The sequence below is a fragment of the Myotis davidii genome, unplaced genomic scaffold, assembly GCF_000327345.1.
Source record: "Myotis davidii unplaced genomic scaffold, ASM32734v1 scaffold560, whole genome shotgun sequence".
Taxonomy (NCBI): domain Eukaryota; kingdom Metazoa; phylum Chordata; class Mammalia; order Chiroptera; family Vespertilionidae; genus Myotis; species Myotis davidii.
The window spans coordinates 189,491-202,756 of NW_006294418.1; the positions used below are offsets into that span (position 1 = coordinate 189,491).

The following is a 13,266-nucleotide window of genomic DNA, read 5'->3' on the forward strand; positions in this document are numbered from 1 at the left end:
GACCCCTCACTCCTCAGGGATATCTGTTGCTGAGATATCCCTCCCAATTCCTAACCACCACATATGGGTATGGGCTCAGCCCATTTTGTGTCTCTGCCCTTCCTACCAGCCTCAATATGGTTTCTTCTTTATATCCTTAGTTATCCGAGTTTTGTTCAGCTAGTCTTTAGAGGGTTCTCAAGGATAGTTGTTCTATATTTTTGTTGTAATTTTAATATGGTAATTGGAGGATATGAGCCAGTGTTTATCTACCCTACCATCTTGACCTGGAAGAAGTAACATAATTAAAATATCCATACTACCCAAAGAAATCTATAGATTCAACACAGTTCCTATAAATATACCAAAGACATTTTTTTTCACTGAACTAGAACAGATAATCCTAAACTTTATATGGAACCACAAAAGGCCCTGAAGAGCCCAAGCAATCTTGAGAACGAACAAAGTTGGAGATATCATGCTACTTGATAAACAAATTATACTACAAGACTATAGTAATCAAACGTGGAGGCCATTTACCTGATGTGCTATTCCATACATAACCCTATACTGTATACTTTATGAATCAATTAAAAATTTACAATTTTTAATTATACACCTGTGTTTTCTATCAAAATTACTTCTCGCGTGAATTTTGGGACAAACTATACAATGGAGTAAAGATAGTCTCTTTAATACATGGCTTTGGGAAAACTGGACATATACATGCAAAAATATGGAACTAGACCACTTTTTTACATCCTATGCAAGAATAAAGTAAATTGGATTAAAGACTTAAATGGAAGACTCCAAACCATAAAATTCCTAGGGGAAAACAAAAACAGAAAACATCGACAGTAAACTCTCTGGCATTGCTCTTAGTAATATTTTGGTGATTCTCAAAACATTTTAAACTTTTCATTATTATATTTGTTATGGTGTAATCATTTTGGGAAACCAGGAACTGTACCCATGTAAGACAGCTAACTTAATTGATAAATGGTCGGTATGTTCTGACTGCTCCAGCAGCAGGCTTTTCTCCATCATTTTCCCCTCTCATTAGACTTCCCTATTTCTTGAGGCACAATAATATTAAAATTAGGCCAATTTATAACCCTATAATGGCCTCAAAGTGTCCAAGAGAAGGGAAGAGTCACACATAATTAAATCAAAAGCTAGAATGGCTAAGCTTGGTGGAAAAGGCACGTAGAACACCTAGACAAGCCAAAAACTCCATGTTTTGGACCAAACAGCCAAGTTGTGAATCAAAGGAAAAGTTCTTGGGGGGCAACAAAAAGTGCTTCTCTTTTAGTGAACATACAAATGATAAGAAAGTGGAGCTGTCTTGTTGCTGAACTCATTCCCGGTGAAGATGCTGTGAAGATTGTTGAAATGACAACAAAGGATTTAGAATATCATGGGAACTTAGTTGATAAAGCAGTGGCAGTTTGTAAAGCAGTTTGAGAGAATTAACTGCAATTGTGAATGCTCTACCATGGGTAAAACGCTATCAAACAGCATCGCATGCTACAGAGAAATCACTGTGACGACAAGAGTCAATTGATGTGACAAACTTCATTGTAGCCCTATTTTTAGAAATTGCTACAGCCACCAGGACCTTCAGCAACCACTACCCTTACCAGTTGTCAGCTATTGACATTGAAGCAAGACCTTGCACCAGCAAAATGATCACAACTCTTGATGAACTCAGATGATGATTAGCCTTTTTAACAATAATGTATTTTTTTTTAATTTAGGTTTATGCATTGCTGTTCTAGACATAATGCTATTACACACTTAATAGACGACAGTATAGTGCAAATATAACTTTAGTATGCACTGAGAAAACCCCAAAAATATTAGTGTGACTCACTATCTAGCAATATTTGCTTTATTGTGGTTGTTTGGAACCCATCCTGCAATATCTCTGAGGTATGTCTATATAGAAAAGAATTATTTGCTGGAGAATAATTTCTATCATTGTTCAATGGGCCCTGTGGCCTTGTCTCTTGAATTATCTGCATGGATCAAACTATCCTTTATAAGTAGAGATAAGCCACATTTGTTATTGTGACAAATACACAAGGCCCTTACACTTTAAAACACTTCAGTAGAACATAAAAAATAATCATAAAATAAAACAATTCACAGTAAGCCAAGAATCAATAATTGTAAAGTTCCTGATCTGTATAATGTTACAAGTCTGTTTGCTAACATTAGGAAAAGAAGAAGGAAAAAAACCCTCATAGAGATGTGCAATTTAAATGTGCTTCTGAAATTAATGGAGCAGTGACTCTTCTCAGCTTTTAACAGATCATAATTAATCAGCCCCCAATCAATAATAACATCCTAACTATAGAACCACTGTACTTACCCATGATGGTTAGGGCTGTAGCTTTTGTTAATTCTTCTTTCATTGACTCTATTACTTCTAAATTACCACCATCTAGGTTGCATCTATTTATGGTTCCATTTCCGGAACTGATCCAATAAAGCTTGTTTTCCACATAGTCTATTGATAGACCTGTAATTAAATTATACATCTTAAACATAAGGGTAGCCACTTAAATTGCAATAGTCACCTAGCACTACATTTGAGGGGGGTGGGGGGTAGGAATATGTTGCAAACTAAGATTTTTGTCTGAAAACATGAGGTCTAGCTAATGGAAAATATATGGGGGGGGGTATGGAGGGAGCAAAAGCAAGTTAATAATATAATATATTATACAATAACTAATGAATATATAATACAAAGGTAAATTCTGTGTTTTTCATACTTACAACTGTAAACCCACTTTTGCATATATATACACTGTTTCAACTTTCTGTGAAACGATATATTTTAACAGGAACTTAACCATTATCTCTGTTGATTATCACAGCAATCTTGTGACACCGAATTCTACTTTACAGATAAGGAACATTATACAAAGAACAGTTAAAAAATGAGTCCCTAGACAGTAGGTGGTCATCCCCGAAATTTTAATAAAGGTACTGTTTCCAAATTGAGTGCCTGGCCTCTTATTATACCAGTTGGCTTCATAAAGTTTTAAAGTGTAATACTCATTTATGACACTAATTTGACTTATATAATGTACAATCTCTACTCTACTTTTAGTAAAATTTACCTTCGGCAGACATAAACTTAAATCGGAGGTTTCAACTTTTTTTCAAGTAAATTCAAAGGTGGAAGAATATCAAGAATTAATCATTTCACTGATAAATCAAATTGAATAGGAAACATTTAGGGGCTGCCTAGAAAGATAAACCATTCAACAAGTAAGTGAACTAAGCCAAAGTCACAATGTGTCAATCTAGATTAACTTTATTATATAGGATGGACCGTTTTATATATTGCAGTGGTATTTATGGTTTTTAAAGTCTCAGTACATGTATATTTTGATTGCCAAGGGTTCTTAGTACACATCTACTTAATTACATGCATGTTAAATAGGCTTGGGATCTACATTATAACAATAATTCTGTGGCTCCAATTTGGTCATCTGTGATCCAGAACAAGGTGTGGATCACAGGTATTGTATTCCTGAATATATGTGGACATATATGTAACTCAGGCATATAATATGGTAAACTTTCTGAGGTCTCCCTCAGAGAATGGATTTGACAAACCACAAAAACTCTCCTCCTCATAAAAATATCTAATTAAAAAAAAAAAAAAAAGGAAGAAAGGGAGGGAGGAAAGAAATGAGAAAAGTAGGGACAAAGGGAAAAGGGAAGGATGGAGGGAAGAAGAAAGGGAGGGAAGAAGGGAGGAAGGGAAGAAGAGAGAGAAGTGGGGAGGGAGGGGAGACAAATGAATAGAATTACAAGTTCAAGTGCATTGAGAGAGGATTAAAACAGCACTAATTTCTCAACTATAGATAGTCCCAGGTCAGAGTGGGATTGGCTTATCAGACCAGTTTTAATCAAGTAGAAATAATTCAACAAATCTATAAAATATACCAGAGATTTATTGACTTATTGGTATGTTTTGCTAATAGAAGTCTGGGTGGTTCACTAGAAAATTCACAATGCCCCACATTAGATATTTCAAGGAAAACATTTTCATTTTTTTGTTTTTTATTGTATTTTTGATGACCATGGTGATTGCTTTTAATCACAATGGAAAAATAATCAAATCATGACTACCATAGTCACATTCTATGGTGTAACATTTTCAGGGCAACACTCTATTCACCATTCAATTTTTTATGAGAGAGAGTTGGTTACTCTGCAGGTGCCTAAGTGCATCTTTTCTAGTATTAAAATGAATTTTTAGTGGTTTAGACCACTCAATTTCCAGAAGTGCTCTATTTTACTTTCTGCTTAGTTGACTATCTAGAGCACATAATTCCATCTCTAATCAGCAATGAAGATATCTTTACTACAAATTTATGATACAAAATATAACCCCAAACTTTCTACTGCTGAATTTTCAACAAGACTTGAATAAACAAATACATTCATGAAGAATTCCCTTTAGGAAGGTTATCTATCCTTCTGTGTCCTTTAAATTTTATCTCTCAATCAAGCCAAATCATCAGAGAACAATATACATTTTTATATCGCTGTGTTTTTGTCCCTCTCTGAATCTCTTGCGGAATTGAGCTCTGGCATTATGCCCTTGGTTTAAATGAAGGATGCTATAAGAAGTAGCCATAAGAAAAACACTGTTATAATTCCCAGGATACAGTATCTGAAAACAGTACCTCACACAGTGACCTCTTTATACAAGGACCCATGGGAGAAATTTCTTTCAGGGCTCAGTGCCAGGAAAAGCTATATATGGAAAAGATAAAATTGTAGCTGGTCATATTTCTCTCTTTGCTTTGGCTGCAAAGAAACTGAAGAGTCCTATTGTGAGCCATATACAGCAATTGTAAAGAAACTGTATTTATACTACTAATTTTACTCCTGGCTTAAGTAGAATAATCTATTATTGTACTTAACCTTGGGTTTTAAAATCAGCATTATTCCTGTCTTTCTTAGGGAATGTCTTTAAGTTTCCTCAAGCCCTCTTTTGAAGGATAGAGGGCATTTTTACTGACTGTGTCTAACTTCAAATTAGTCTGCAATGTCAGAACTTTCTCTTCCACCTAATACCCTGCCGTTTCTAGAGTCTGACTTCCACAGTGTAAAGCAGTTATCAGAGAGAGTAGGAAAGTTATACAATTTGGGTCAACGTTCCCCAGAGTCTACTACTCAACACCTTTGTTTCTGAACTGTGAGTGCCTAGGGAAGGAGCTGTGTCAGTGATCTTTTACCTTCAGTGCCTAGCATGATGCCTAGAGCAAAGAAAAAATTATAAACATTGATTGGATAAATGAATTCTTTAAATAATCCAAGTATTAAAATTACTAGAGGCCCAGTGCACTAGATTTGTGCACTCAGGGGGTGTCCCTCAGCCTAGCCTGTGCCCTCTTGCAGTCTGGAAGTGGGCAGCGGGCCTAAGCCATCAGTTGGACATCCTTAGCATTGCCATGGAGGCGGGAGAGGCTCCTGCCACCACCGCTGCACTTGAATGGGCCCCTGGCTGAGTGGTGCTCCCCCTGTGGGAGCACACTGACCACCAGGGACAGCTCCTGCTTTGAGTGTCTGTCCCCTCGTGGTCAGTACGTGTCATAGCGACTGCCTGTTCAGTCACTTTGCATATTAGCCTTTTATTAGTGTATTTCATATACTCAGATGTACACAGAATATTTTCTCAGTGATACAGGTACACCAAAATTAAAACTTCTGTTCTGTGGAAGCCAGTAAAAGGCAAGCTTCAGTCAGAAAAAAGTATTTGCAATGTCCATATCCAACAAAATACTAGTATCAACAAAAGAATTCTCAAAACTCAGCAGTTAAAACAAAATTAGAAAATAGGCCAAAAAAAACAAGCAGTGAACAGGCATTTCACAGAAATAAGATATACAGATGGCAAATGAGCACATGAAAAATATGTTCAATTCATAGAAAAATTAAAATGGCAATGATTTAAAAACTTATAAGACAGCTAATACAAAAGTGGTCATGAAACTATATGTTAGCGAGTATGCAAAGAAAAACTGGATCACTGATATACATTGCTAGAATGTATAGACACTCTTGAAAAATGCTTGGTGTTTCTTATAAAATCAAGCATACTGCTCCCATAGGACCCAAAAATTGCATTCTTAGAAATTTATTACAGAGAAATTAAAGCTTATATTTATACAAAAAGCTGTACTTGAATATGTATATCAGTTTTATTTGTATTAGTCAATAATTAGAAACATCTTAACTCCTTCAACAGGAGAAGGATTAAGTATACTATATGTACATAAGATAGCATACTGCTCACTAATAAAGAAGAATTATTGATATATTGAACAATTTCAATGACTCTCTAAGGATATAAGCTGAGTAAAAAAAAAATAATCCAAAAGGTTATGTGCTCTATGGTTCTATTTATATAAGATTTCAAAATGATAAAATTTTACAAATGGAAAACAGATGGTATGTGGATGACAAGTAAGATAGGAGTAGGTGTGGTCATGACAGATTATTGTGGCATTAGAATTATAAAGTATCTTGACTGTGGTAGTAAATATAGAAATCTACACATGTAATAAAATTTATAGATATAACTACAGAAACGAAAATGAGTACAAGTAAAACATAAAATATGAATAAGATTGTTGGATTGTATTAAGGTCAATATCTGACTTGTAATCCGGCTGGTATAGCTCAGTGGTTGAGTGTTGACCCATGAACCAAGAGGTCCCTGGTTCAATTCAGTTAGGGTACATGTCTAGTTTTCAGGCTCAATCCCCAGCAAGGGGTGCAGGAGGTAGCCGATTGATGTCTCTCTCTTATCAATGCTTCTATCTCTCTATCCCTCCTCCTTCCTCTATAAAAATAAATAAAACATTAAAAAATAAAAAAGATAATGTTTATATATATATAAACATATATATATATATGTACATGTCTGTATACTATACACACAGGTTTTAATATTGTATTATAGTTTTACATAATGTTTCAAATGGGAGAAATTAAATAAAGTACCCATGGGACCTCTCTGTATTACTTTTAAAAATTGTATGTGAATCTAAGTTTATCTTAATAAAAATTTCAATTAAAAAGGAAAGCATGCTATTCAACAACTAGTTGAGTATGTATAGGACTAGAATATGCAACTCCAAATATATACAATTTTGGCTTAAAGATTATTCTGAGTCCAAGGCATTTGAGAAATAGCAGGTGCACTCTGTCCTTCCCCATTATTTGCCTAAAAGTAGACTTAATAACTTCATCACTAGTCTAAATTGATCATCCTAGAGATGGCACTGAGAGGAATCTACATAACAAAGCTCACTCACAACCCTTATCTTCCATTAGTTTTCCTCAGTTTCACCACCCCTCCGTTTGTCTCCCACACTTTTCCTTTGTCTTGTCACTTCTGTACAAATGTTTTGCTTTTTGTTAAGATGCTATATAAGCCTGAGTTCTGACCACTTCTTTGAGTTACTACTCATCAAGGACCATTTCCCATGTGTATACATGCTACTTGTATTAAAAAAACACACATACATTTTTCTTTTGTTAATCTGTCTTTTTGGCAGTCTAATTTCTACTATTCTAGTCAGAGAACATAGGAGGACAGAGAAAAAAGTATATTTTTCCTCTTATACTGCCCAAATTTTAAGTTGATCTAAATTCTTCCTTGGAATCATACTTCTCAATTCACTGAGTTTTAAGAAGTCATTAATACCATATAGAGTTACAGAAATAAGTTAATTAACTTAGTTTATTTTGCTTATCATATCAAGCTAAGATTTCATCATCTCCTCCATTCTCTAGCACATATATTATTGTACCTGGGATAATTTATTATTTCAAGCTTGATGACTTGCAAAAATTATGTGCCTTATAAAAATAACATGCGAGGAAATGAAGGAAAGGCCAAGACAAGTGACAGACTATTTCTTGAGAAGAGTTGTGTTCTAAAATATTATTTTAAAAGCTTTAATTCCAATAGTTATATAATTTTCCAAACCTATATTCAATAGCTTGATAGGTAAGGTAGAACAAAGTATTCTTAAAAATACTGGATTATGTACTTTTAATATTTTTAAATTATAGTTCCTGTTAATATAATGCTAAATATTTCCTATGTTAGAGATTTTTTCCTATCCACACAGAAATATTCAGTTTTCTAGATATATCATACTATTTTGTGCCTATTATGCTTATTTAGCCTTCCTGCTAATAATAAGGAAAACCCTTTTTCCTATCAGTTCTTTAAAAACAAAAGTATAATCCTGGCCAGTGTTGCTCAGTTGGTTGTTGCATTGTCCTATACACTAATGGTGGTGAGTTCAATTCATGGTCAGAGCACATACCCAGGTTGTGGTTTGATACCCATTTGGAGCACATATGGAAGGTAACTGATTGATATTTCTCTCTCTCCCTCTCTCTATTTCTCTCCCTTCCCATCTATAAAATAAAAAAAAAAACAAATATAAATATTTACATAAGTATATTTATCCTTCAAGATCTAGTTGAAATTTCAAAATACCACCAATTTGGTTACAACTCATCTCTGTTTTCCATCCCCACAGAGAAGTACTTGTTTTCTCTATTTTTGTAGTACTTAATCATATTAACCTTATGGTATCTGGAAGCCAGTGCTTATGAACAACAATAAATGGTTTTGTTTTGCTTAACTTGACTAAAAATTTTATTAAATGGTTTGTAGTTATCTATGTCTTTTTCATTCACTAAACCATGACCTTCCAGGCTTTATTTTCAGGGTGTGGTACCTAGTATATACTTCATAACATTTTTTATATCTTTTTTTACTTTAATCTTTAAAAAATGAGTAAATGAATGATCAGAGGAAACAGTATAATACATTTCAATTATTTGTGTACATATGCATGTGTAACTTTAATATTGTCCTGTTGATTCCTCGAATCTTTTTAAAAAACCTATTGTTAACATTTATTTTGAGGTGCACAGCCTTATATATTGATTGTGCTTTATACATAATAAAAGTGACTGTGATGAATAATGAGTGTGTATAAATAACTGCATTATCAAGTGAAAAAAAATACCCAGGAATTTTTTTAAATGAGACCCCTTGAATTCTTCTGATGGGGTAAAAAGTGCTTATGAATGTTATCCATGGGTAGGTTTCAAAATCTAAATTATGTAGCATATGGGTTGAAATGATTAAATAATAAAATGTGTTGTGTAGGTTTCAAGAAGGTGTACTTGAAGGTTGAATAAACAAATAACTTTTGGTTGAGATTGCATTAAAAGTAAAGGGAAAACATCAAGGAAATAAAATGTAGTGTACACAAGATTCTTAAGAATAAGCCATGGAGGGCAATGTTGATTGGCAGGCCAAGCTGCTTTATGAGGCTTAAAGGATAAAATTCATAATATGTAAACATTTTAAACATGGAAATGGCTTTAAGTAGTAAATTAAAATCCTCTGTTATGCAAACTGCTCTGAGCACTTAATGTATCCAAGACAGAGCAATAAATCTTAATTGAGAATATTTAATTCAACAGTGGATAACTGGAAGGTTGATTTGTATATAACAGAAACAAAGTTATTCAGCCCAAACTGCCTGGAGGTTGTAATTACTTAGTCTTCAGTGATACTCAAAAAATGTTATGCTGGGTGTTCTGATAAGATTATAATGCACTTCTATTTCAAGTGTATCTTGTATATGGATTTAATAGCAAACAAACAAGGGAAATCCAGTGAAATAGAATTTAACAGCAATTTCACAAACTGGAAAGCCTGTATATCAGTGACATTGCTGTTTAAATCTAGCATTGAAAGATTCAGAAATAATTGTGTGGCATAATAATTGGCAGAGAGGTAAAACTGGTTCCTGCATATGCCTGGCTGTTTAGAAAAGCTGACTGCTGAGTCCTAATTGGGCACATATTTCTCAGAAGTACCCAAGCTCTGGATTTTCCCCCACCCTCCATGCTTGAAAGAGTACCAGTTTCATTGCCTGATCTTTGCTTGACGTCAGCTACTTGCTATATGAAATGAGCCTCTATGGTAGCGGTTCTCAACCTGTGGGTCGAGACCCCTTTGGGGGTTGAACAACCCTTTCACAGGGGTGGCCTAAGATCATTGGAAACCACATATATAATTACATATTGTTTTTGTGATTAATCACTATGATTTAATTATGTTCAATTTGTAACAATGAAAATACGTCCTGCACATCAGATATTTACATTATGATTCATAACAGTAGCAAAATTATAGTTATGAAGTAGCAACGAAAATAATTTTATGGTTGGGGGTCACAACAACATAAGGAACTGTATTAAAGGGTCGTGGCATTAGGAAGGTTGAGAACCACTGCTCTATGGGCGTAACATAATTGGTAAGATTTAATATGGTTTCAAATACAAGATAAACTGATATTTGAATTCCGACTCTATCACTCATCACCACAACTAACTTCTTTCAACAAACCTCAGTTTCTGAATTCATAAACCTTAAAGGAAGGCTTCCAGAAATGATCACTGCAAGATGATTAAAGCAAAGCATTTTGCTAGTGCTTGGCATATTCTAAGTGCTTAAAAAGTAGTCACTATAATTATGTTATTTCTGTTTCCAAAGTGATGATGGTTCTACAGTAACGTACTTTCCAGGCTAAGTGCATGCAACACAAAGATACAGTTTCATGTTAAGAATACAGTTCCATAAACGGTGGTAGATAATGACTGTTTTGAGTTGATACTTCCCAGCCTCAACAGAAAGACTTTGTGTTTTCTCCTAACACACTGAGAAAAAATCATTTATAATCTGACAATCAATACGCATGAGGAGAAAATAAACTAAACAGCAGCTCCTCCTCACCTAATAACCTATTTTTTTTTTCACAGAAATGGCTCAGGGAATGCAGTGAGCAGGTTTAAGTCACACATTGCTCAGACAGACTCATCATGAAAATATAATCACACTAATTCCCTGTAATGATAAACATCAGTGAACTTCAATGAGTAAATAACACAGTAATAAATATCTCCATGTATATATCAGTATTTCATGGGCATGATCACCATGTGTACCAACAAAAACAGGTTTGTATTTATTTTGTTCACACATTTATATACCCATTAACAGTCCTGGAAAATTCCATTTTAGAAAGAATCCCAGGAGAGTAGTTCTAAAAGCATTTGGTAAAGTGGGATTACAAAAACATGAATTCTTGAGAGTATTTCAAAGATTCTTCTATATCAAATGTTTCCTTCTGCGTCTTAACCTTAATATTACACTAAATAGCAGTTTAAATTTACATATAAAATCAAGAAAAATATTTTGTTCACTAGTTTGCATCACACCTCTAACCTATCCATAAAAAGAAGAAAAAAAAATAACAGTAACAAATAATTTTAAAAAATGAGAAAAGCCAATAAACCAAGTATTTGGTATAAATTAATAAACAATATAAGTTCTTTAATATAGTTCAACAAAATGTTTCAAGATCAAAAGGGAAATACTATAACTTACTAGTAAAACAATAGTTATGATGCAACATAGTTGTAAATCAGTGCATCATCTTAACTGCCCCCCCCCAGCCCCCTAGAATTTAAATATAGTGGATACTGCTAGGACTTTTCTGCAATAAACTTATTCACAGTAATATTTTTATAGTTAATTTACAGATAAGGGTTTTTCTAGCCTATAGGATAAATAAAAAATTATGACAGGGTCAGGGTGAAGAGGGGTTATTATAAAAATATTTTAGTTTTATCTTTATACCCTGTGCCAAAGGCATTGTCAATAAACAGATAACTTGAGCAATACTATTTTTGCCTATTCTTTCTTTGTATGAAAAATCTCTGAGTTGCTAATGAGAGGCCAATGGCCACAGGGTGAGACAGGGGAGGGTGAGAAACAATAAGAGGAATAAGTGGAAAAGCCCACTTAGAGACCAAATACTTCCAACCTTTCCTCCCTAGCCATGCATTTCTTCATAAACAACTAACTTTAAATAAGAATATTTTAATTTGTTTCCTACACATCAGATACACTGAATGGAATGCATCATGAATCTATACCCAGATCACCAAGTATGCACTTCTTGCACATAGTAATCCCAGTCAACTAAGATACTGATAGACTCACCTTTCCCTGGAATGTGATTACTAAACCCACCCGTTCCTGGAATGGCAATGACTTACTGTAAATGTGATGTGGCCCCAACCCAGAAGGAACACCCTGTATGGACATATACATTCACTAACCAACCAGCTCTCGCCAAGTACCCCAAGCCCCTCATGCCTTCCACATTCTCCTTAAAAAGAGTTCTAACCACTGCACCAGCTGCTTCTCTCCCTTTGCGAGACAGCCCGACAGGTCTTTCCTCTAATAAAGCCTATGTCACCTGGTTTTTGGCCTCCAACTGATCTTTCAGATACAGGAATAAATCTTAGCTTTATGCACTTCTGTAACAGCTTCTTTCTGTGTAATAGGAAACAGTATTCACTCTATTCAACAAATATTTATTGAAGATCTACTTTATGTCCCACACTGAACTTTGAACTGAAAACACAATGGTAATAAAACAGATATGGTTCCTAACTTTGTAAGGTTTTCTTTCTAGTTGGCAAACATTCAACCAACAAATGGAAAATTAAAATAAAGGTAAGAGATTAAAATGTGAAAAATAAATGATGCTAAAAGTGTCTCTAAGATACTTCAGCTTAGTCAGGGAAGTCAGGGAAAGTTTCTTTGAAGAAATAATGGTTGAGGTAAAATCTGGTAGATATTTGGCAAACTAAGAGGAGACAGGGGACATTTCTGGGTAAAGGAATATACTGTTAGGGGAAAGAGATTGGCAAGTTGAAAGGAAATATATATATACTAGAGGCCTGGTGCACAAAAATTTGTGCACGGGGGGGGGGTGGTCTCTCAGCCCGGCCTGTGCCCTCTCACAGTCTGGGACCCCTCAGGGGATGACCACCTGCTGGCTTAGGCCCACTCCCTGGGGGAATGGGCCTAAGCTGCCAATCAGAGATACTTCCAACCTTTCCTCCCTAGCCATGCAGCCCTCGGGGGATGTCCACTTGCCAGCGGGGAGCAGGCCTAAACTGCAGTCGGACATCCTTAGCGCTGCTGAAGAGGCAGGAGAGGCTCCCACCACCGCTGTACTGGCAGCCATCAGCCGGGCTTGTGGCTGAACAGAGCTCCCCACTGTGAGAGCGCCCTGACCACTAGAGGGCAGCTCCTGCATTGAGCGTCTACCCCCTGGTGGTCCGTGTGGGTCATAGTGA

At 35.2% G+C, this 13,266-nt stretch overlaps 1 protein-coding gene across 1 annotated transcript in view; it reads right to left on the reverse strand.

The window, feature by feature from the left end:
* LOC102765229 (low-density lipoprotein receptor-related protein 1B-like) overlaps positions 1-13,266 on the reverse strand; it is a 221,897-nt gene that overhangs the window by 108,805 nt on the left and 99,826 nt on the right. The window contains exon 13 of the mRNA XM_015567146.1: positions 2,354-2,503. Coding sequence (XP_015422632.1) covers positions 2,354-2,503 — 150 coding nt within the window. The remainder of the gene's footprint in view (positions 1-2,353; positions 2,504-13,266) is intronic.